We start from the raw sequence: 24251 nt of genomic DNA, 5'->3' as shown, positions 1-24251 counted from the left end.
GAGTTGTTCTAGTTAGCAGTCTCGAATAAATACAGGAGGTCTAAAAAAATTTTAGGGGAAAACTTCTCATATGGTCTTAGTTACCTTTGTTTGTGTTCCATTCAGTTCTTGGGCTGCCTGATAGGAAAGGTGAAGGCAAAAAAATAATTTGTCTGAGAACTGAGAACTTTTAAGACCAGTATCTACAATTTTATGTATTTGGATGCTTCTCTTCCCATGTCCTCTTATCAGACATGGATTTACAGTTTTCTCAGGCTTTGGGGACATTGGTACATTACATGGCCTTACACTGGAAAAGCTACCAGTAAGTGCACCTGCTATCCAATGGTAAGCCTGGCCAAGGAAAGAGGTATAGCTGTCAGCAGCAGTGAGCATGAATCTGGTAGTGCTGGTAGTGTTACAGCTGCTGTGGTGTAAACGTCTTGCACTGTAAGCTCCATGTACAGGAACTAGATGACTTTCCATTATCTTTCAAAGATAACCCTTTCAAGAAAGACTTTTGACAGAGTTGAAGATTCAGGAAGTAAATTTTTGTCCATTGCTGACTGTATATAACTCAGCATTGAAATCAAGTCTATTTTAGGAATTGGTCTACATATCTGGTGATTTGTATTTCTGCATCCTTCAGAACACTTACTTAATGTCTGATCCATTAAAGCTGGGGGAATGGTTCATATCTTAAGGTGCCCTGAAATAGGTTTGTTCAATCTTTTTCTAATGATAAGTTAAATTACTGTGTTAGTGTCTCCTAAGTGCACTTGAAAGAAGTTTGATGCTGAATTTCATACAGTTAATTGTTAAGATATATTTCAAGGAAGATAAGTAGTCTCCATTTAATCTAAAGTCAACATAATTGTAACAAAGATCAGTTCTCTAGATGTCCAAATGACTTTTAGCTCATTTATGCTGCTAAGTAGTAATAAAGTGTTAGCATGCTTTTCATTGATGAAGAGCAGTTGGATTTCACTTGAAACGAGAGAAAATAATGGCACAACTTTCAGAAGTACATTAAAATAGCTGAAGAATTATGGTTCCATAGCTTTCAAGTTCAGAAAACCTTCTTTTGTCTCACATGTTTTTCATACACTTAGCTAAGGAAGGGGGTGCTAAAGAAATAATGCATTCTAAGTAACACTGGATTTCAAAATGTTTTGCCATTAAATATGTCCTTATCAATTTTTTTTCAGATTACCTGTTTTCCTAAAAACTTTTTTGTCCTAAAGATAATTATTTGCTTTTATCCCCTAAGAACATTTTCTGGCTGGCCTGGTCATTTGCCAGGTTATTTCATAATGACAATTAGAAAAACTAATTGAAAATGTTTAATGAAAAATGGGTAAATATTATTAACACTAGAGAACTCCTGGTCTGCGTATATACAGAAATCATAACAGTGACATGCCCTATGATCCTTTCCTAGCAGGAATTTTGAGCCTTTCTACAGTTAGGGTTTTTTTCCTGCCTGAAATCTAGCTGGAGAGTACAAAATAGTAAGTTGGAAGTATTGTTAAAGAGCTTGGCAAAACTTGCAATAGGTGTGCAGGAGAATCTTTTTGGAGTTCATTTTGACATTGTGCTTCCAGCCACTTGTGACTGGCTTTGGCTCACAGCTCCCAGACTGTTTTGCTTAAGGGAATCCATTAAGCTCGCTCCACGGCAACAATACATAAAACTGTCTTGCAGTATCAAATTTCCATGTGTTCTTGTAAAGGGTTACTGGTTACTTGTTTGAATGTGGTATTTTTGGGACCGAATGAATTGTCCAGAAGGAGTTGTTCCATCAGCATCCTAAACAGCAAAGTTAAGATCAAAAACCAAAGCATTGCATGTGAAGTCACTTTCTCATGTGAAACTGTTTTGTAAAGCCTAAGTGTCTATGGTAGCTGAGAATGCCTGTGTCTCGTAAGTTATGAAGTGGATGTGCATATGTGGGAGCTGTATTTGCATGTCTCGCTCATAAAAATGCTGATGAACCCAGGCATCTTCAGAAGTATTGGGAGGGACTTACTTTTTTTTTTTTTCTTAAATAAAGTTTCTGGATCTAGGGTTTTCTACTCTTGCATTGGTAGGTAGCACTGAATCTTGATTTCACTGATGGGACGTTGCTTCAACTTTTATTGCCTTGACTTTTAACACCCATAATTCAGAGTTCTTTAAGTGTAGTATTAAAATTCTAAGTAGCTTACATTTTAGCATTGGTGTCTACCTCAGTTTTAATTGTTACACTAATAAACAAATTGAAAAAGATGCCTACCAAGTAGGCATGTAGCAAGCAGGGCTTTTTAAGGCCCCCCCACTGTCAACTTCTACTAGTTTTTCAGCTGGATCTGTTAAAGTGGCAGAGCTTTACCAGCAAAATCCCATGCTTATTGCTATAAAACATACCATGTTAGTAATTTTTGTAGTAGATCTTATCACTGTATGTGCATTATAATTCACTGCTACAAGGAATTAAATCACTCTTCACGTAACATATTATGGCATTCTTAAGGCAAAATGTTTAATTTATGGGTTGCAGTAGATCTTTTTCTATTCCTATCTGGAAAATCCTATTCATGTTGCTTTTTCAAGGAATTTGGTTTAGGATATTAGAATATGCTAGCTGATGTTAATTTAAAAAATGTCATTAGTATTTGAATCCTGTTCAAAGCTGAAATATTGCTATCTCCTTGAATTAAATAAAAATGGACTGAAGAAAGATGTGATAGTGTCAGGCATATGAAATTTTTCAAAAGGAATTACATTGTTAATATTCTTTTGAAAAACTCAGTTATTCTTGACCTCTATCATCTTTGATACATAATGAAGAAAAATAATAGAGGGGTTTTTTGAAAGAAAATCTTAGTTTAATAAATGAAATTGTACTGCTGTACCAGTTAGCCAGCATATAGAACAGAAGTGTAAAGCTCTTTAGAAAAGGCAAGGGAAATTTAAAATAAGAGCAGTGAGAATACCTTGGAGGGCAAAAAGCTTTTTCTTTTTTTTTAATCCATGAGGCTTTTGAAAGTACTAGGACTGTAGCATCAAAGTTAGTATAAACAAAATGAAAATTTGAGTATATTTAAGTATTCTTTTTCTGGGGGTGCGCAGTTGAAATGCACCATTTTTGTAGAACTCTCATTTGCTGTTATGTTCATGTTGAATGTGCCTGGCTGTCTTTGGGATAATCTAGGCAGTACAATTCATTGGAAAAAAGCAAGCAAAGGCAGAGTAGATGGGTATGCATCAGTAAAGATTAATGCTTGTGTGAAGTCATTTTTGCATGTCACAGTTTGGTGTATCTGGAGAGGATTCTTCCCTTGAGGGTATAACTACCTTTCTCTAAGGGGTGATTATATAGAATTTCATGCAGAGCCAAGGGTGTATGTGCTGATTTCATAGTAGGAGTTCAACAATCCATATGCAAAGTGGCATTCTTATGCCCATTCTTGTTTTAAGATTGAGCTTCTGTTCAGTTTATTTTACTTCTGATGCTACAGGGTTATAATGTAAAACAATTTTAGTACTCTAGAGCCATTTCTATACAGAGCTGGTATGCATGTGGCTTCAGAGTACTTTAAAAACATTCATTCATAGCAAGTTACTTTTATATTTTTTGTTATTCTATTGTTTATTTAAGCATATATAAACAAAAGATGATGCAAGCTGAGAGCAAAAGTTTTCAGAGCTGTTTTTAGATGAAAGAAGTTTAGAAACTTAATGCATCCCTGTATACCAGAGAGTTCATAAACAATTCAATTGCAGACTTTACATTTATTCTTTGGGTATGTGTAAAGTGTTTTGAGGAGGATGGGAGATGGGGCTGCTTATTTTGTGTTTGCAAAGATTTGCCTTGGCCAAATTTCTAAGTAGTTTCATAGGAATGGCAAAAGGCACATCTTTTATGAAAACTCAGTCCTCAAACAATTGTGGCATTCATCTGGAAGCGAAATCAGGAGTGTTTCAAAAGTAGTCCCCAAAATTTCTGTACTATTCATATTCTTTAACCTAAAAGACTAAAGTCTTTGCCTCTCTTCAAAGCTGTCATACTGCAGAAAACACTTCCAAGGCTGTAAAACCTTGCCAAATGTCTTGTAACTGAAAATATCACGATTGGATTACAGTAAATTCACGAATACAAGCCGCACTGAGTATAAGCCGCATCTCTGGGCGTTGGCAAATATTTTGTTTTTTGTCCATAAATAAACCGCACCCGAGTATAAGCCGCTCTGTCGTTCACAGTGAGGACCCGCGTGCAACAAAGTTGCCAATTAGTAACAGAACGGTGGCAGGGTGGGGTTTACTGGCTCGGCCCGGGCTGTGCAGGCTCGGCCCGCTCGGGGCTGCCAACGGGGCCAGGTGGCCCAGCCCGGTGTTGCCGCTCGACGGGGCCGCTGGGGGCCAGCCGCTGCTGCCACTGGGCTCAGTCACCACGGCCCGGCGCTGCCCCGTGGTGGCAGGCAGGGACGGAGCACCCCGCCTCCTCCCCGAGCCGCGGCCATGGTGGCACGGGGCCCCCGCCTTCCCCCCGAGCCGCGGCAATGGCGGCGTGGGGCCCCCCTGTCTTTCCCCCGGGCTACAGCAGAGGAGGGAAGGAGAGAGCTCTCCTGCCTCTCTCCCTGCCCCCCGTGCTGCCTCCAGGGAGCCAGGCTCCACCTGCGGCGCAACAAAGTAACAATTTGTAACAATCGCGAAATGCCGGCTTTGCAGCTACTCGGCTCGGCACTCTGGCTGGCACTTCTGAGGTTGTAAATGCCAGAAAATTATTCACATATTAGCCGCTCCTGAGTATTAGCCGCATTTCTGGTTTGGGAGAAAAATCTTAGTCAAAATGGTGCGGCTTGTATTCGTGAATTTACTGTATGCCTCCTGCTGATACTGCCTATACAAAAAAAAGTATGAGTAGGGCCAAATGGGTGCTATAATTTAGTCTGAACTAACAGTATTCCTACTGTTCCACAGTGCTGCTGGAGGTGAAATCTTTGACCAGTGTGTGGCTGAAAGAGAGGAGGCCTTCAAAGAAAAAGATGTTAAGCGGCTTATGAAGCAGATATTAGAAGGAGTTTCATTCTTGCACAGAAACAATGTTGTTCATCTTGACTTAAAGGTAAGATTTGTGCTGTATTTTTCTTATTGATTTCTTATCTGCTAACTTTCTTGCTGGCAATATGTCACAATGATGCCAAGTTGTAATTAACAGAGTTTTTCTTAATTATACCTTGAATGAAAAAATTAAACTTTTGGGATAGAGTAGCCAGCAGGTCTGCAAGCCTTCTGGGGGATTTTTATGGTTACGTTAAATATAAACTTCATGTGATTAAGTGAAATATAATCAATTCAAAAGTCAATTTGCCTTGCACCTTAAATTGCAAAGGAGTGCTTTGGGTAAGACCCGAGTTATTTCTACATTGCAGTAAAAATGTCTGGGTATTATAGGCCATTGAAAACCAGGTTTGTTTTTTGTATTGACTTGAATTTTAATGAAGAAGAAGGGTGGTAGTGGCATTGGTGGATAAAGTGTAATGTTTCAGAATGAAATGTTCAAACAGGACTGGTAAATTCATGTGTTAAGTACATTTAGAGCATTTTCTTCCCTTTTTTCCCCAGTTACTGTAAAACCTAATTTAAATGTCTGTCATTTGCTGCCAAACAGTTGGCTGACACCCTATTGGTATACAAATTATCATGATTTACTGAAACAAGTATTTTTTCTTGTTGAAAAATAGTTTTGACCCAAATCAAGGGAGAAGTACAATTGCCATCCTCTGAAATTGTATGGTCAAGAAGGGAATTGTAATAAGGATCTAGAGAACTATCCTCTCCTATGGACAGCAAGCTCCAGTTAATTTTCTTCAGCTTCCATCCATGTACTCATATGGAAGATGCAACTGTATCTCATTGTGAGGTTGAACTAGTATTACTAAGCAGTCTAAAAATTTACTTGCATTACATTTTAAAAAATTCTTTTTACATGTCCTATTCTCATATTTACTACGTATATTTTAAGCTGCTGCATGTTTGTTCTGTTGCTAAGATCCTTACTTACGCTTAACTGTATTTTGGCACTATTATAAACTTACCAGTAGATTCCAGTATCAAGCTGTATGTACTTAATATATTAACTTAGCAAGTCACGAACCATTCATCAGCTAATGTCACACAAATATGTCACCTGCCTGGTTTTCCAAACATTTATTCAAATTTTATGTGGAATACTTTGAAATTTTGATTGAGTTGTGCACACAGAATATTAATAATTGTACAAGAAGAATTAATGAAAGATTTTAGCAAGCAATGTGAGAATAAGTGTTCAGAAAGACTAAAAAGGAGCAGTTAGAATTCCTCAAAGTCCCAGTATGCTTAAACAAGATATTCAGTGTCTCAGTGGTTGGCCATTGAATTTCCTTGAAGCAAAGTGTGTAAAATTCAATGTCTTTTGTGGACAGTATATATTTGTACGTGTTTGTAGTTAAAGTTATGGTGTTTCTGAGCATCATCAGCTTGATATCTGAAACTGAAAGTAGTTTTATATGATGACTTATTTGCAAAAGTAGACTTGGGATGTTGATTACAGTTTTTGTCCAGAAAAGAAATTAATGAAAAGCTTACTTAAAAGCTTTCCAACTGGTCAGAAAACTGATGCTGTAACATGGAGCATATGCAGTTCTCACTGAAAAATCCAGCATTGTTTTGCTGCCTTATGGAAGCTCCTTAGCAGAGGAAATTGTCTAGTGATTGAGGTTAATTAACACGTTTACATTACTGCAGTGTGCAATGTGTGTTTAATCGGAGTCCTACTTGCAATGTGACGACTGTCGTGATATATAAAACTATCAGTCTTGTGCAAAATAAAGTTTATGGAAGTCTTCAGAGTATTGGCAAATAAAAATTATGGAAACTATAGAATTAAAACCCATGACTTGCAAGCATTAATTTATCTACATGCCTTGCAAGACTTCTAAAAACAGCCCATTTTTGACAGAACTCAAAAAGTTGGGTGCTTACTTTGGCTGCATGTTTATTAACCCACAGTCCTCATCTGCTGTTGTATCATGTGTCTCATGCTGCTTTAAAGCACTGCTTTATTGCTTAAATTTACTAAATACTTTGTGGCATTTACTAAGTACTTTGTTTGTGATGGCATTTGGAAGACTTCTCTATGTTTACTGTTGCTGTGCAAGGTGTTTGCCAATAGCAAAGTTTACAAATTCTTGCTAAAATGGGGTTTTTGTGCTATTAGTTTTACCTTTGCGTCTCTAAATATTTCCATTTCATTAGTCTGTTACAAATTGGTTTGGAAAGGTTCATCCAATTTTCCATATGTTGCATCTTCAAAAAAAGGTAAATTCTACACCCAGAAGAATTTAAACCCAAGTGGTTGTCGGTATGTAATTGTCAGCTTAATATTTATATTATAAATCTAATGAACCAGATCTATCACCTTGCTTTAGCTTCGCTTTGTCCTCTGAATAGATACAAGATTTTTTCTGAGACTAAACACCGCAGAAAGAAATGGGGTATTTTGATGTGGCTTGGCAAGGTTGTCACCTGATAATTTCTTTCCAAAAGCATGGTTCTATTGAAAGACAGTTGAAATGTGTCTTGTTTTTAATAGCAAAATACAATTATGTAGCCTAGTTTTGACTTGGAAGAAGAGCAAATATAATGCTACCAAGTGCAAATTAATTATCACTTGACAGTATTGTGTTGATGCTATTTAATTTGCAGGGTGTGCACAGATTGTAGTCAGGAGTCTTTCATCTCCTCTTAATGGTGCTTAAAAGCTGCAGAGTAAGGGAAGTCTCCGTTCTCTGTGTTCTCATTTGCTGTTTGACTTAATCTTGAATTGGTGCTTGGTAAAAGCTTATGGTAGTTGGGAATGGAAGAGAATTTAAGCAGGCATGGGTGCTGAGGAAGAAGATATGAGGGTCCTTTATTTTTTTTTAGAATCACCCTAGTTTAGTGTCTTTAGATGTAATGCAGCTGGGATATCTCAGCTAGTCTGTTTTTCACATTTCTTGCCATTGTTTCTTGGATAATTCCTGTCTTTTCTTCTAGGGATCTGAGGGGTTTTGAATATTATATACAGTAGTTTCACGAATACAAGCCGCACGGATTATAAGCCGTACCCCCGGTGCCTCGACAATGTTGCTGTCTTTGTCAATAGATAAGCCGCACCCCGAATATTAGCCGCACTTTCGTTCGTCGCGAGAATCCGTGCGCAGCTTTCACAAATTGGCCAGTTAGTAACAGGATCGCGGCATAGCGGGCTTTACTGGCTCGGGGCGGGGCCAGGAAGGCTCGGCCCGCTCATGGTTGCCGACGGGGCCGGGTGGCCCAGCTCAGCGCCACGGCTCGGCGGGGCTGGCCGGGTGGTGCTGCCACCGCCGCCGGGCTGGCTGGCCCCCCTCTCCCGTCAGCACCGCCCCGCTGCCGCGTTCGCTCGCCCGGCTGGCAGGGCTGCCGCCGCCGGGCTCGCCGCCCGCCCCGCTGCCGCTTTCGCTCGCCCCGCTGCCGCTTTCGCTCGCCCTGCGCCGCGCCTCGCGAGCGCCGCGCCTCGCGAGCGCCGCGCCCGCCCCGCGCCGCTTTCGCGAGCGGTGCTTTCGCGAGCGGTGCTTTCGCTCGCCGAGCGGCGCTTTCGCGAGCGGCGCTTTCGCTCGCCGAGCGGCGCTTTCGCGAGCGCCGCTTTCGCTCGCCCCGCCGGCAGGGCTGCCGCCGCCGCCACCAGGCTCGCCGGCCGCCCCCTCCCGTCTGCACCGCCGCCGCGTTTCCTCGCCCTGGCCGGCACTGCAGGCCCCCGCACCGCCAGGCTCCCCCACGCTGCTGGCCCCGATTCTGCTGGGCTTCCCCCGCTGCCAGGCAGCCCCACCCGCCGGCCTTCCTGCTTCTGCCATGCTCCCCTGCACTGCTAGCCCCAGTTCTCCCGGGCTCCCCCGCCATGCTGGCTCAGGCTCTGCCGCCCTCCCTGCCCCGCCCTGCTGGCTCAGGCTCTGCCGCCCGCCCCCCACACTGCTGGCCCCGCCTCTGCCAGGCTTTCCCACCTCTGCCGGGGCCGGCCGGGCTCCAACTTGGCTTGGGGCTGCCGCGGGCTCTCACTTCCGTGTTGGCAGCTTTTAGAATTTTGTTAATAGATTAGCCGCCCCGGAATATTAGCCGCACTTCCGGGTTTCCACCAAAATTTTGGTCAAATTGGTGCGGCTTGTATTCGTGAAATTACTGTAATTAGATATAGATATAGATTAGATTAGATAATCTGAAACATTAATGAAATTAGGTAAGGTGAAGCTTTGTTAGATTAAAAACTTCACCTTTATTGTGTGTCCTTAGTCTTTATGTATCTTCTTAAAACCAACTGAAGATGCAAGAAAATAAGAGGATCAAAATGGAACCTTTAAGCCTTGCTGCAGTAGAGAGGAAGGTCTTCAAACATTGCCATTTGATGGTTTTTGTCAACAATTTCAATAGTGCTTGAGGGTAAAAGTGAAAGGCCCCTTTTAGAATAGCCACCAGGAGAGCCTCCAGCTGGCATCTCCTGTCTTTGTGGGCTGACTGGCATTAGGCAAACCAAGATGAATTCTAGCAGAGTAAAACCAAAAGAGAAGCAGTATTACAAATGTGAGGAAATGTTCTTCCTTTTCTGAAAGCTTGAGTAATGGTGTCAAGCTGAAAACTATGGTGAATTCAAAGCTATGAGTTCTTTAAGGTTTCATGCTGGTCTTAGGGCTGGCACTTTGCAAGAATCCCATAATGATTCCTTAAAATAGGAAAATGACTGGTATTTCATTAAGAATTTATTTAGAGTTATGACTCAACTCGTACTGTAGACAGGTTTTTTTTCTGCATAGGTGTGTTTTGCATAATAAGATTTTTTAAAAAAGACAATAAAAACTATTGGCAACTCCTTTATCTGCTAAAATGTTAAAATACAGGGCTGAAGGGTTTCACAAAACTTTTACTCATTTAAATATATGCTTTATATATGCTTTTAATTTGACTCCTCACAACATAACTTAATTTCTCACTGGGAGTAACATCTGAGAGACCAATGAGAGAGGCATGGCCAGCTTTTTTTGATGTTTGCTTTTCTAATACAAATAGAGAACAACAAATCTGAACTATAAAGAATGTGGGAATGTGCAGCTCCAAAAGCCTTTGTATAGTCACCAGATACCAATTTGTAAAGAAAATTTAAAAATCTATTCTTAATATGTAGGTTTATAAACAGAAAATAAATGGACAACATCATGGAGTTAGTTTCAAATAACAGTTTAACTCTGCAGGAATCAAAAAACTTGACTATATTCAGGTCTTGCAGTGTGAACCGGCCCAAGTTTTTTTTAAATGTTCTTGCCCAGGTTTATTTCTGTATTGAAAACAAGGCTGTTCATGTGAGAGTATGTCTTCATGAGTGACTCTGGGGATGAAGGACAGAGCAGCTCTGTGATAAGGAAAGAAGTATAAATGTTAGTGTTACTCCAGCTGGATTATCAGTCAGTGATTGCTTTGCTGTTCTTGCTCTTTTGTCCTCTCTTTTCAACCACTCTGATGTGAGATGATCCAGGTTCCCAATAGACTTCTGCACTTTCATGGAACTTGTGTTCACTAGAAGCATGAATGCAGTGTTAATTGTCAGCACTAACATTTGGAGAAGTTAATGATAAAACCCAGTGTGATCACTGGTCTGGGGGTAGGGAATGTCAAGCCTTTCATTTTTTTTGGCAACGGTATGCTTCAGTTGCAAAAAAATTTTTTTTTAACTTGAGCTAGCATTTAAAATAGTAAGGAACTTCTTAATGACCATGAAGGTACTTTGAAGGAAGACAACCAAGATCTAGTGACGTCAGTGCAAACAAGTTTATCCAAAGGTGATGCTCTTAAAAACCAGTTTTTCAGGCTGCTATATTTTTTTAAAACTGTTCTTCAGTTAGTATTCTGTAATACAGTTGTTTGTACTTTGAACAGGATTCAGGTTGGTTGCAACAGACCTTTAAACAGGTGCAGTCAAAATAGTTTTGTGTGTTCAGGGTTTTTTAAATTGATGGGTGTTTTTGGACACCCTTCAAAGGGAGGTTTTTGACACCATCTATTGGAAGAATTGAGGAGCGAAGAGGAGTTTAAAAGGTGATACAAAGGACTAGAGGTACAAGTGTGGGGGTACTTTATGCTATTGTTGAATGACAGCTATTGGCATGTATTTCCAATATGTTCTAAGCTAAAAAAGGTTTGTTTCTCAATTCTAAATTGAAAATCCTGCCACTCCCTTTAGCCTACGTGTCTCTTCAAAATCACCTTGCGGGAAATATATAAATGATCCAGGGTATCATACTTGTTATGGGAGGCACTGTTGTTGCTCATGGTCTAAATAATTCTGCAATATGATGTCACAGACATTAGTTTTGGGTGATCCCAAAAGTCTCCTTCTCTTGTTTTTCAGCCCCAAAATATTCTGCTAACCAGTAAGTCTCCTCTGGGAGATGTTAAGATAGTAGATTTTGGCCTTTCCAGAATAATGAAGAGCAGTGAGGAACTAAGAGAAATCATGGGAACTCCAGAATATGTAGGTAAGTTGTTACTGTAGGAGTGATGTGATATAGGAGTCCAGGCTTCTGGGGAGTGAAAAGAGAATTTGGAGCATACCAGCCTGGCTGTGTAGTTACTGTGTTGCAAGGTCGAGTTACTACTTGGTACTACTTGGTACTGCTGTCAAAGGTAGAACTGGCAAATCTTGCCAGTTTAATGAACTATGATTGTGTGCTTTACATTGAAGATTAAGAGATGCTTTAGATGATTCTTACCAGCAGTGTTAACAAGTATTACTTGGATTAAAAGTTTAGCTTTGCATACTCAGTCTCTGAAGACAATATTTTAGCCAGTGTAGCTTTTTCTATTTTTTTAAAAAAAATCCAAACCACTCCAGGCCTTGAAAATATCTTTAAGTTGCATGGTATATCTTCATAGTTATGAGTTACAGTGCTGGAATACACAATGTTGACTATTTCTGATTTGTCTGTAGGAAACTTGTATACAGATTCCTCAGCTGAGAAAGAGACTGACATGGCTTCTGAAGATGACAATAAAATGGCAATAAAGGAAAACATTTTTGTTACACTTAAAAAACAGTGAATGATAGAAACCATTTAAATAACCTGAAGAGAAATATCTTGATTTCAAAAGACTGTCATGCTTCAAATGGCTTATCTTAAATTTTCCCACATAACCATTACAGTAATTTTACGACTATAAGGCGCACCCTTTTGACTAAAATTTTCCCCCAAACCCGGAAGTGCGCCTTATAGTCCGGTGCGCCTTATCTGATTGACAAAGTTCAGAAATTTGCCTACCCGGAAGTGAGAGCTGCTAGCCACAGGGGGAGCCGGCAGGGGCATGGCTGACAGGTGGAGGAGGGGTGGAGTGGCGGCGGGCATGCCCTGGCTCCGTGGAGGCAGGATGGCCCCTCTACAGACACGCATTGGCCCCATGGAGGCGGGACAGCCCCTCCACAGGCACGCCCCAGCCCCATGGAGGCAGGATGGCCCCTCTACAGGCACGCCTCGGCCCTGTGGAGGGGGCACGGAGGGGTGGCGGGCATGCCCTGGCCCCAGAGAGGCGGCACGGAGGGGCGGCAGCCATAGCCTGGCCCCACCAGGTACAGGCGGCCCTGGGGGCCCGCGGCACCACCCCTGCCGGGTACAGGCAGGCCCAGGAGCCAATGGCTGCCGGGTTGAGGCGGGGCCTCGGCCAGAAACCGCGCGGGGGGAGCTGGGGGCAGAGCCTCACCGCAAAAAAAAATGTGCGCCCTATAGTCTGGCGCGCCTTATATGATCTACAAAGTTGCGAATTTTGCCGACTCCCGGGGGGTGCACCTTATAGTCCGGTGCACCTTATGGTCTTGAAATTACTGTATTGCATTTTTTAGCTCTAATGTAATGTCTGCATATGACAAAATCCACTTTTTTTTCCCCCCCTGAATAGCTCCTGAAATTCTGAGTTATGACCCAATCAGTACAGCAACTGATATGTGGTAAGTTGAACAAATTAATGGTCATCATAACTTTGCTGAAAAGGGTTGTTCTTTGGGGATTTTTTTCTCTGTTTGCTTTTAAGAAAAAAAGACGAACTAAAAATTGTTTTTCTTTTTACTTGTAATTTAGGAGCATTGGAGTATTGGCATATGTTATGCTAACAGGGATATCACCTTTCTTGGGGGATGATAAACAAGAAACATTCTTAAATATATCTCAAATGAATGTAAGTTACTCGGGAGAGGACTTTGACCTTGTATCAGAGTCTGCTGTGGATTTCATCAAAACTCTGCTGGTTAAGAAACCTGAGTAAGTAAAATACACAATTGTATAGGCTAATACATCAGACTGACTTAATTTTATATGCAGCAAGTGCTAGTGTTTTCATTTTTGAAGTATAAGGGGATTTCGATTTCATTGTGCTATTGCTTTTTATGTATATAAGAATTCCTCCATTTCCATCCACGCTTGTATATTCCAAATGATGTCCAAGTGTTAGTAATTAAAACTCAAATTGCTTTCATTACACTGTGTATAAACTGTAGCTTGTAGCAGTGAACAGAACACCCATTCTTCATGCAGGTACTTTTCTAAAGTCTTTTAGATGAACTGAGCTTTGAGTCCTTACTTTTGGATGGGTTGGTAGAGAAAGTTGCCTTTTCTGCTTCATTAGTACACTTTTCTTAATGGGCAGCGAACTGGAAATTCCAGGTTCCCAAACAGAACAGGTGTTTTCTGTGGAACATTACCAGTTCTTCATGGGACATGTCAGCTATTGAAATTGCCTACTGCTTGTCTGTGGGAATACTTGAAGAATGTAAAAGTTGGAGAATTTTTCTATATATAAATGTATAAACTTCAGAAGTTGGTTGGCAATATGGACCTATGAAAGCCTTTATTTTAAATGCTAGGAGTTCATCTACTTGAACTGCTGTGGTCTTTTTTGGCAAAAGATAGCTAACAGTGTTTTGTTTTTTGTTTTTTAATTTACAATTGTATCTGTCTTTAATACAGTCATATCCTTGGAGTAATTTTTGGGGATCTCTTCTGCAAGGTTCTGAATTTAGCATTCATTTGGACATTTGTTTTAATACTTCCCTTCCTCTACAGGGACCGGGCAACGGCTGACGAATGTCTTCAACATCCATGGTTAGAACAAAGTGATAATCCCACTTGCAGGACCTGGAATAAGAGTACAGAAGGGGAGACCAGTGATACCATCCAGAAAGATGCAGATTCTGCCTCTGAACAATCAGTAGATGCTGAGAAGACTGGAGAGGAAGAATCAGTAGTGACAGAAGAACTAATTGTAGTGGCTTCATACACATTGGGACAATGTAGGCAGTCAGAAAAAGAAAAAGTAACTGAGCAGAAAGCCATTTCCAAACGATTTAAATTTGAGGAACCATTACTGCAGGAAATATCAGGAGAATTCATTTACTGAACTGTGTGGAGCTTCATAGCTATAACTGGAAGGCAGTTTTTTCTACTAAACAAAAGTATTCTAGCAAAGTGAATTTCTGATATGCAATAAATGTTCTAGATAAAAGAAAGTGTTTATAAATGGCATACAACAGAAATGTGCCAAGTTCTTATTTTCATGGAACAGATAAGATTTCAAGTGGCTGACAGGAATTTAACAGAGGATAAGCTTATTTTTGTTTTTTATTTTTATTTCTGTTTTTTTGTTGTTATTGATTGGTAACAGAGTTATGTTCTGGTGTTCCTGAGAAGTTGACACTGGAAGTGTTTTGGTGACAGATGTCAATAGGAGTATTTTAGGATACATTTTGGTATTTAATGTAAATATATAATGCTGGGTTTTCCTCAGACACCTCCTGACTTCAGTGGAATATCTGCTCATCTAAACCTTTTATGAGAAGAGAATTTGATCACCTGGTTTGACATATGGATTTCAAAATCATCCTGTGTGTATTTCTTTGTTTACATCAGGTCAAAGACCCAGACTCCTCTGGTGTGTAGCTGAACTACACACCAGAGCTGAGCTCTAGACAGAGATGCACATGGCCCACTGGCAAAGAAATCTGTGTTGAAGATGTATCTGATTTGGGGGCACAGTAAAATCCTGCTCCTGAGGGTGATGTATTTGCTTATTTCAGTCACTTGCAAGCCAGCAGAGATTGTTCCCTTCCCCTCCCGTGTTGGGTGAGATGTGCCAATAGAATCCAGCTCACTGTGGCCATAGGGTGCTGATAAGAGGAAAAAACAATGACAGCTTGATGTAGCTCCTCTGGAGTTACTGAAGTTCCTCTCCACTGACTTTATCATGGTAGGTTAGGCAGTTTTTCCAGCTAATCAGCCCTTGATTCCACCTCCCCCAGAACCAGCTGGGGTTTTACTGGGATCATGAGGTCATTTCTGCCTTCTTTCTGTTCCTCTAACTGCTGCTTTAAGGAAAAATGGAGCATCCTTAGGCTAAATTGCAACTGTTCAATATAACTGTCAGATGAGGAAGAAGATACTGCTTCTTCTGAAACAGTGAAGCATAGCTCATGCCTCCTGCTTCCTGATCACTCTCCCTTAGACACTTGGAAATACAGCATGTTATGTGGCTGGGCAGAGTGGGATTAGGGAGCAGTATGGATGAGTCATAGTTCTCAATGGACACAGTCCCTGAGAGGACAAAGCTGGCACCAACTAGGCATCAAAACTGAGTGGTTTTTGCAATGTACAGATCTGAGGATCTTGGACTGAGTCCTAGTTTTCTAAGAAATCTTTCATATTGATGCTGTTCCAAAGTTTAATTTTTATGTAATAGAAGTTTAGTACTATTATATTGCATACTGTTAACTTTCAACTATTTATTTGGTTTCCTTCTGCTGTTCCTTTATAATAAACTCTGACAAAAGTTGTCTTGCTATAAAACAGTGAGTAGAAATTTTGAGCTAGTCTTTCCATGTTGGTACATACTTGTATCAAATGTTCTTACTCCATTTAGTGAGCAGGAGTTCAGAGCTTTGTGCTAATGTTACAGTTCCTCCTTCACACAAAAGTTAAATGGTTTAATAAGAGCAGCAGTACTGGGGTGATGGAAAGGTGGGGGAAAGCACTGGTACAGAAGAAAGCTGAACGAAATGGAGTGGGACAATGAGTGTTTTTCCATAAGCTTCATTGCCAGAGGTTAGGCTGCCTTTACTTCAAGCCACATCAGAGAAATTGCACCTAAATTAAACTGTTCTATCAAGCTTCTTCCCCTGTGGAATTATATATTGAGTATTCATGTAGATAGGGCAGCTTCTTGTTCCCCAAAGATGTTCATAAGAGAAAACAGCCAGTGGGGCTCAGAATTGAGTTTGGATGTGTTTTATATTGTAATGCAGAGATGCTTTTCATGCTCTGGAGAAAGGAGTCCGTTGCTGACAGCTCTGGATGGCTCTCAGCAGGAAAATCTTTGAGCCAACACCATATCGGTGTTAACAGGGTGTTTCTGGACACAGACAGGAGCTGGCCCTACCTACAATGCTGATCTGTTTCTGCCCTTCACGGGTGTCTTTCTTTTACTCTCCAGTCATTTGCCCAAGACAATTTGCTTGGGTGAGGGGGACATTTATTCATGGAATTCTGTGCAAGATTGTAATTTCTCCCATCTTCCACCATTGTCATTTTGACATTTTTCCCCCCTTACTTTACTAAGTTGAGCAGAGCAGTGACGTTGAAGCATGTTCATATCCTACCCTTGCCAGTATTGCACACATAAATGTTTAATAACTCCTGGTTGCCCAAAGCAAATTATTTGAGAGATGTATAGATGTATACCCATTTCACTTCCTCTTTGTAACCACAGATGATGTCTCAGATTGAGACTGGTACTAATGGAAAAGAGTAAATGCCAAGCAGTACATATTTTGTCCTATATATACTGTTTTTAATATATGACAGTGAAGCTTAACATGTATACATTAAATACATACTTATTTCAAGGCCAGCTTTTCTTGAATGGGCTGCTTTGAGATTTTCAGTGGGCTGCATTTCTGTTTAACTTTTTGTGCCTTAAGGTGGTTTTATACAGTGTTTTTTAACGTCATTAAGAATTTGTATGAAGTTGTAAAAGTTTAATAATGTAAATTATAAGCAAGGCATCTTAGATTCACCCTATAACAGGAAAAATTTTCCATATAATTTAACTGCAGGACTATCAGACAGACCCACACCCTTAAGGCTGTTTCTGTTCCACTGTGAATGTGGGTAAAGCTGCAAATGAGGTGTTCTTACCGTGAGCTGTAGGAAGGGGCTGTTGCAGTCAGTGTTCTTGAGGAGCTGTTATGACTGAAGTAACACATCAGTAAGACTGGGAGCAAACCATGAGCTGTGAGGAACAGCTGGTTTGCTGCAGCTCCATGAATAGGGAGGACTGTGTGTATGTACACAGGTCATCTGGGAAAAGCTGCTCTGTTTGTGGAGAAGGGGCTGCTTGTGAAGAAAGAATCAGCTCCTTGGACCTTGTGGGCAATGCTCTACCAATCCCCTCTCCAGACTGAGCACATGCTGGCTGCCTTTGTAGCATGGGGAGCATGGCTGCTGTTTGCTCAGATGTAGGGTGCTGAAGGAACGGAAGGGCAGATGTACCTACAGAGTTGTTACCTGTTCACAGAAGAGCTGTGAGCTGTATCAATAGGAGAGGTAGGTCCAGGCCTAGGCCTTCTTTCAGTTGTTTCAGTTGTTGGAATAAATAGCAAAGTCCTAACAAAAAGCACAGCCTTGTCTCCTCTTGTTGCTATATTCACCTCTTTAAGGGAGAGGCTTATAGATTTTATAGTTGCTAAATTAAATGTTCTACAAAATAATATTTTTCTTTTTGTCCAATGTGGAATTTGCATCGTGATTTGTCGCATTTGTCACATTTTTGTGTGCAGGTCCTTAAATACAAAAGGGTGATTTCCAGTTTGTGATCTACGCCCTGAATCTTGAGACCTTTTAGGTCACAAATGCAATTAAAAGTTCGATGCCCATTCTCCACTGGTGGTACTCACAAGGGCTGGGGAGGGAAGTGGGCCTTGCATCACATTACTCCGTGACTTGAGATCTCTCTTGAATATTTCAGGTGTTGTTCCTGAAAGACAGGTCAACATTTTAAAGAAATAGTGCCAGTTCATTGTACTTCTGATAAGGTGTTTACTGTTTCAAAAACTTTTCAATAAATGAAATTTTGTTTTCTGAACAGCTGATGGGTCTTTTATTCTTTGTTCTTTGGGAAATACCCACTAGCAGGATTACTAATATTTTAGTTTTCTTAATCACATATTTGTTCAATATGTGCAGCAAATATAAAACGCATCGAAAGTCTTTTCCATACTAAAGCAGTATGCTTTCACTGTAGAGTTCTTCACACGATACAGATGTTGAATTAAGCTGTCATTTGGATTAATAAATACAGTCAGGGAAAAAATAAGTACAGATGGATGTGATAACAATCTCTCCTAATTAAGAAAAGGTTAGGATTCATCAAAGTGAAGCAGAGCATATAGGACCAGAGTCATTACTTCAAAATTAGGAGAGGAAAGGGAACTACTTGAAGGGATTTGTAAACAGAGAACTTAATTACATTGAGTCTTTGCTTGCTTGTACAAGTAGAATTGCAGCTAATGTGGTGATGCATTAAAATCAGTGTACCTCATCTCTTCAATTAATTTGTAATGCCAGCATACAGACTGAATTACACAGGTGTTTTTTAACTAATCCTCACAGAGAAATCTCCTGAGCTGCCAGGATATCACACACCATCTGCCACTTTCCAGTAGCACCTTGTGAGATCCAGCTGGTCTGGCTGCTGGATGGAAAGTTGTGGGCCTTACCAAGCAAAGAAAGATAAAGACTGTTTCTCAGAAGTTATTGAATGAAGGTCCTTTGCTCCTAAATCTTCTAGGAAAGCAAACTAATAGAAACTGCCTTAGATTGGTCAAGTAATTACATTAGTCTAGTATTTTTATATTACTAGTGCTACTTAAAATGAACCAAAGGCATTTGGCCAGGTGTGATTTATCTTCCAAAATAACACCAAGAGCAGGCAAGTCTTTATTGTTCCTGATATTACAGGACTGCCCAGGCCCAGGCCCTGCTGCAGGAAATGCTTGTAAATTTTGTGGAAAACTCAGGGAAATTTTGTCTTTGACAAACAGGAAAGAACTGGATGCATCCTCATTTCCAAATGGGAGATGAATCCAAATAACTGTTCCCTGTGCAATGCAAGACATCTGCCCAAAATAGGAAGTGAACTGAGTGGCCCATAACTTGGACAAAATTCTATTACTCCTTGGAGAAACACTCCAAAGGGAACACGTCAGCCTACTTAGCCTTTCTGAAATCAGTGCTTTCAAAACATCTAGCTCTACACAGGCCCTATGCACCCATCAGCTCCAACTCAAATAGCTGCAAGTGTTGTAACAGTGCTGAGTAGTATCTGCTGTTCCTCAGCTGTAAATTAAATTCTTGCCCTAAACAGTCTGCGACCTTGGTAGTTTCCTTGAGGGTGATTACTGCCTGGCAGAAACTATTAAAATCAAACTAGAGAATAAGAAACAAAGAGGCAATCCAGCAAAGGTCATGAAGATGATGTTTGTTTTAACCACATGGACAACTGAAAAAGGAACTGCACAAATTTTCAAACCAATTAAAAAGAAAATTTTTAACATACTGAACATGATTAAGATGGTTAAAGGATTGTAGCAGCTGTTAATGAAGCTGAGAGACCTGGAATTGGAGAAGGCTTGGGCTGGGATTAGCGTGGGGGCGGAGTAAAGAGAATGGAGACAGGGTAGTCTTGGCAGTGTCCAGTATCAGGACAAGAGACAGTGAGCACACCCTCAAACACACAAAATTCTGTTTAAACATAAGAAAAAGCTTTTTTTACTGTGAGAATGGTTGAACACTGGTACAGCTTGTTTAGAGGTTGTGGAGTCTCCACCCTTGGTGATCTTTAAAACCTGACTGGACATGCTTTCGGGCTTTTTTGGTCAGAGTGAAGCAGTTGGACTAGATGATCTCCCAGGTTTCCTCCCAACCTTATGTGTTTTGTGGGATCCAGGGAATTTTCTCAAAAGATAAAGACCTTCTCAAAAAAACCCAAACAAACAAACAAAAAAACCCTAAACCAAAAAAACCCCACCAGTGTTTCAGTAACATGATGAAGTTAAGGAGAACCTAATCTTGCTCCAGTGCTCCTTAGAAGAAAAAACTGCAAGAGGGGTATCCAGGTGCCCTTTTGAAGTTATTTGGACTTCCAGCAGCTGCTGGTGGTTCTGAGACCTTTGCTCTCTCTGTTTTCCTGGGTTGTTCCAGCTTCCTTGGCTGCTCCTGCTGCACCTGCATCCTCTGTGAAAGCAGCCACCTTAGACTGTGATAAATTTAATGGGAACCGCATGGTCAAAGCTGCTTGGCACTGAACACACTGGCCTAATGCTTTTTTCTCCTTTTGACTATGCAGATCCTAAAAGAGCTCAAACATGGAGAGGAAGTGACTTCTGAGGTTCTTCAAAGTCATAAAGCAAGAAATTCTGTGTTTGCTGGCTATTAGGTAGTAGAACAAAGGCAGGGAATTCATTGATTTTACTCTTGTGCTCTTCAACCGTTGCTTTCTTCCTTCTCTGGGTTTTAAGATTTGATTAAGAGAACCATTGGTATGATATGATGATATGGTAAGATATATGATATGATATGATGATTATATGATATGATATGATTGATATGATATGATATGATTATACTGCCCATTCTCACAGCTCTGGGGAGGCAGCGGGTTGATTGAAGTGACTGAGAGCCCCCAAAGTTAAAGGGATGCTCAGGGGAGAAAATGAGAGATGGAGCTTCTTTGCAAGCTCTGCTTCCACCAAGCAAGCTAAAAAATTCTCCAGTGTTACTTGTAAGGTTTGTGTGGGGGATAACTCCTCCAGGCCTGGAAAAGCCAGGGTTGGAGCCAGGCCAGGCAGTGGTGCTGTGGTGCAGCAGCTTGTGAAGCCAGCATGGAGACATTTTCTGTGCCAGCTCAAGGGACAGGGAGGTGGTGAGCCAGTGCTGTGCTGTAGGATGGGGTGGCTGTGGCCAGATTTCTTGGACACTTGAGCACTTTGCAACTACTGCAGGTCCCAGGCTTACTGAGCACACAAAGGTGACAAAAGCCAGATGAACAGCAATGTGTGCCAGATGCTCCCAGTACAGACACAGGGAGGGACTGAACAGGCTGGGGTTCCTCTCCGCAGCCATGGTATCTTTGCAGATTAGCAACAAATCAAAGCTGCAGCCAAGGAAGTGGTAACTGATGGATGGGAAGTGGTTGATTTGGCTTTTTCTTGTCAGCTGTTTGATTTCCCACCAAACTTCTCCAGTGACCAAAAGCCAGAGTGGATCAACCTCTGAGGCACCAGGTGGCCAGCAGATCTCCATATCCCTGAGGTGCTGTTCTTGCTGGTGGTAGTGCAAGGCTAATGTTTTCTCATCACATAAAATTTTATTTGGTATTTTGTTTTGTGAAACTAGTAAACAGCAATTTCAATCTTAAAGCTGGAAAATGCTTTCTTTTTTTTTTTTATTAATTTTAATCCTCTCCCTGGTGTGCTGGGCTTTCATGTGGGTTGGATCAGGTCTCACAAGTGCTGTTCATTCTGACAGCTCTTTGTGAAGTTCAAAGTAAAGCAAGCACATGTATATTGTTTCATTCTAAAATTGTTTATCCAAGATGCCTTTGCTGTGGCCCTTTAGCATCTCCTTTCTAATTATGCATTTGCTTTTCAGGTTTGTTCAAAAGCCACTCTGCCCTGTTTGCTGGGTCATTGTTGAACAAGAAAATGCTAACTGTTCTCTTAAAATTCTTTGCTCTAGCTCCCCCTTCTCTATCTAATACTCATGGCTCTTGAAAAGCTTTGCAGTGCCTGTGTCCTTGGTGGATTTCTTGGACTCAAATTTGGAAGAAGAGATGGAAGGGTGAGGGACAGGCAATGGAGTGGTATAAGCTTTGGGCTATCCCTAGCTGCAGCCTGATTAAACACCTCTCTTACAGTGAATTCAAAACACTCTCTTATCTGGATGTTTTAAAGGGTTCCTGTATTCTTTGTGCTACAGACAGGACAGTTACTTGTATTTTTGCTGTGCCTCAGACAGTGCCTTAGGCATTGCAATTTCCCATGAGCAGTTTGGGGTGGGAGTAAATCGTTTGGGTTTGGGGGGTTTGTTAGTTTGGGGTGTTTTTCTTGTTCTTCAACTTGCTTGGTGATGGGCAATTCTTTACCTAATGGCCCAGTCAAAATCTCTTGTGGTAGTCAGAGGAAAACATGGCAGTGCCTCAATTGTTCTGCACCCTCCTGAGTGTTCTTCTCCCTAAATGTCCTCTCCAGAACTTGTTGGGCAGTGCTGGTGTGACACAGAGGCTTCTTCTGAGAAACCTTCAGCATGAGCAGCAAGTCTCTTCCCAGAATTCCTAAGGTGAGTGGCCTCAGTTATCTCATGAGCTTTGTAATGATAACTGTGAGTGGAGTCGAGGGTGTTGCTGCTGAGCTTCACCTTTGCTGCTCCATCCTTCCTGATTTAGGCAAGACCTTGTTGAGAAATGAGGGAAAACTGAGACAGCAAGGCTGCCCAAAGCTTTGAGAGGCTGACTTGTCCTAACTTTGGCCTTCCACTGTAAGACAAAGCCCAGTTTCCTGGCAGTTTATTTATTTCAAATTCATAATATCAGCATACAGAGGGCATAACACATGACTTCTCTGCAACAGCAACTCTTTTGCAAGACATTTATTTTAGGCTTCTGTTAAACCCATGAATAAACCAGCAAAAGAAAGAAATTACAATTACAACAATGATGAGGTCAATCTTAGAGAAAAAATTGTCTTGAGAGCACCCACTTAACAACTGTGACAACTGTGTACATTCACAGACACAGCAGGATTTGATCGATTAGTGACTCCTTTGGCTCAATGGGAGGCGGAGATGCAGCTGTCCCTGATTTTTATCCCTCCTGCACAGCAGTGCTTTCCACCGGAGAGTGGTAAACAGAAATACTCTGACCATCCCGCAATTTCAAGGTGACATCCTGAAGGCACCAGCTGACAAAAACCAAAGAAGATTTTTAACTCGTAGCAATTATTTTTAACATGGTAAAGCCAGTGTAGAAACAGCTGGCACAGAGAAACAAATCATTCCACACATTCATTGTTTTTAAAAATTCTCTCAAGTGCTTTAAAACTTGGTTTGTGAGCACCAGCTTCTAAAAGCTGTTTTCCCTAATATCGTAGCCCAGCCCAGATTTAAAGGTCTGGTATGCATGTTCCTATTTGTTGCAATTCAAACAAAAACCTGTCAGCTCTTAGGACATTCCTCCCCCGACCCGGTGCCTTTTTTCCTCTCCATCCTGTGGGTGCATTCCTTGCTCCACTCCTCTCCAGCCTTGGAGCCAGACAGTGTTGCTAAGGAATTATTCTGGCTTGGGAGAGTTCGAACACTGTGTGATCGCTCAATGTGACTGCTGAAAACCTGACAGGGTACGACAGTGGTTACTCAAAGAAGGAAAATTGCATTTGTTGGAGATGGAGGGGGAGTCTTTTCCTTCCCCTAAGCTCTGCCCCAAACTCACTTCTGAGAAACTGCTCATGCTGCTTTTCCAGCTGGAAAGGACTATTATTTTGGGGTATAAAATTGGATTTTTTCAAAAGCTCCTGACACTGGCCCAGCTCTGCTTTTGCTGGAGTCAGTGCTGAGTACAGTAATTTCACGATTACAAGCTGCACTGACTATAAACCGCATTGCCGGGTGTTGGCAAACATTTCGTTCTTTGTCCATAAATTAGCCGCACCCAATTATAAGCCGCTCTGTCATTCGCAGCGAGAACCCACATGCAACAAAGTTGCCAAATAGTAACAGAATCGCGGCATGGGAGGTGGAGTTTACTGGCTCGGCTCGGGCCGTGAGGGCTTAGCCCGCTTGGGGTGGCCCAGCTCGGCGCTGCCGCTCGGCGGGGCCGCTCGGGGCCGGCCACCGCCTCTGGGCTCACTCACCCTGGCCTGGCGCTGCCCCGCGGTGGCAGGGAGGCACAGAGCCCGCCGGCACCCACGGCGGTGGCGGCAGGAGGGTACGGGAGCCTGCTGACACCCACAGCAGCGGCGGCAGGAGGGGAAGGAGCCCCCCCGCTCCTGCCACGGCAGGCAGGAGGGAGCCCCCTGCCTCCCTCCCGAGCCACAGGGATGGCAGCACGGAGCCCCTGCCTCTCCCGGGCTGCAGGAGACGAGAGAAGGAGGGAGCTCCCCT

At 41.7% G+C, this 24251-nt stretch overlaps 2 protein-coding genes across 4 annotated transcripts in view; one reads left to right on the top strand and one right to left on the bottom strand.

The window, feature by feature from the left end:
* Positions 1 to 18182, top strand: part of STK17A (serine/threonine kinase 17a) — a 29799-nt gene extending 11617 nt beyond the window's left edge. The window contains exons 3-7 of the mRNA XM_033069794.1: positions 4942 to 5086; positions 11414 to 11540; positions 12952 to 13000; positions 13131 to 13310; positions 14112 to 18182. Coding sequence (XP_032925685.1) covers positions 4942 to 5086; positions 11414 to 11540; positions 12952 to 13000; positions 13131 to 13310; positions 14112 to 14445 — 835 coding nt within the window. The 3' untranslated portion in view covers positions 14446 to 18182. The remainder of the gene's footprint in view (positions 1 to 4941; positions 5087 to 11413; positions 11541 to 12951; positions 13001 to 13130; positions 13311 to 14111) is intronic.
* A 4465-nt stretch (positions 18183 to 22647) lies between these two features.
* Positions 22648 to 24251, bottom strand: part of LOC117000330 (cytochrome c oxidase assembly factor 1 homolog) — a 57252-nt gene continuing 55648 nt past the window's right edge. For all 3 annotated transcript variants that reach the window (XM_033067899.2, XM_033067891.2, XM_033067913.2), the window contains one exon: positions 22648 to 23053. In XM_033067899.2, coding sequence (XP_032923790.1) covers positions 22957 to 23053 — 97 coding nt within the window. In that variant the 3' untranslated portion in view covers positions 22648 to 22956. The remainder of the gene's footprint in view (positions 23054 to 24251) is intronic.

Source organism: Catharus ustulatus, chromosome 1 (genome assembly GCF_009819885.2).
Source record: "Catharus ustulatus isolate bCatUst1 chromosome 1, bCatUst1.pri.v2, whole genome shotgun sequence".
Classification (NCBI taxonomy): Eukaryota; Metazoa; Chordata; class Aves; order Passeriformes; family Turdidae; genus Catharus; species Catharus ustulatus.
The sequence above is the reverse complement of the archived record's forward strand: the minus strand, read 5'-3'. Positions and strand labels throughout refer to the sequence as shown.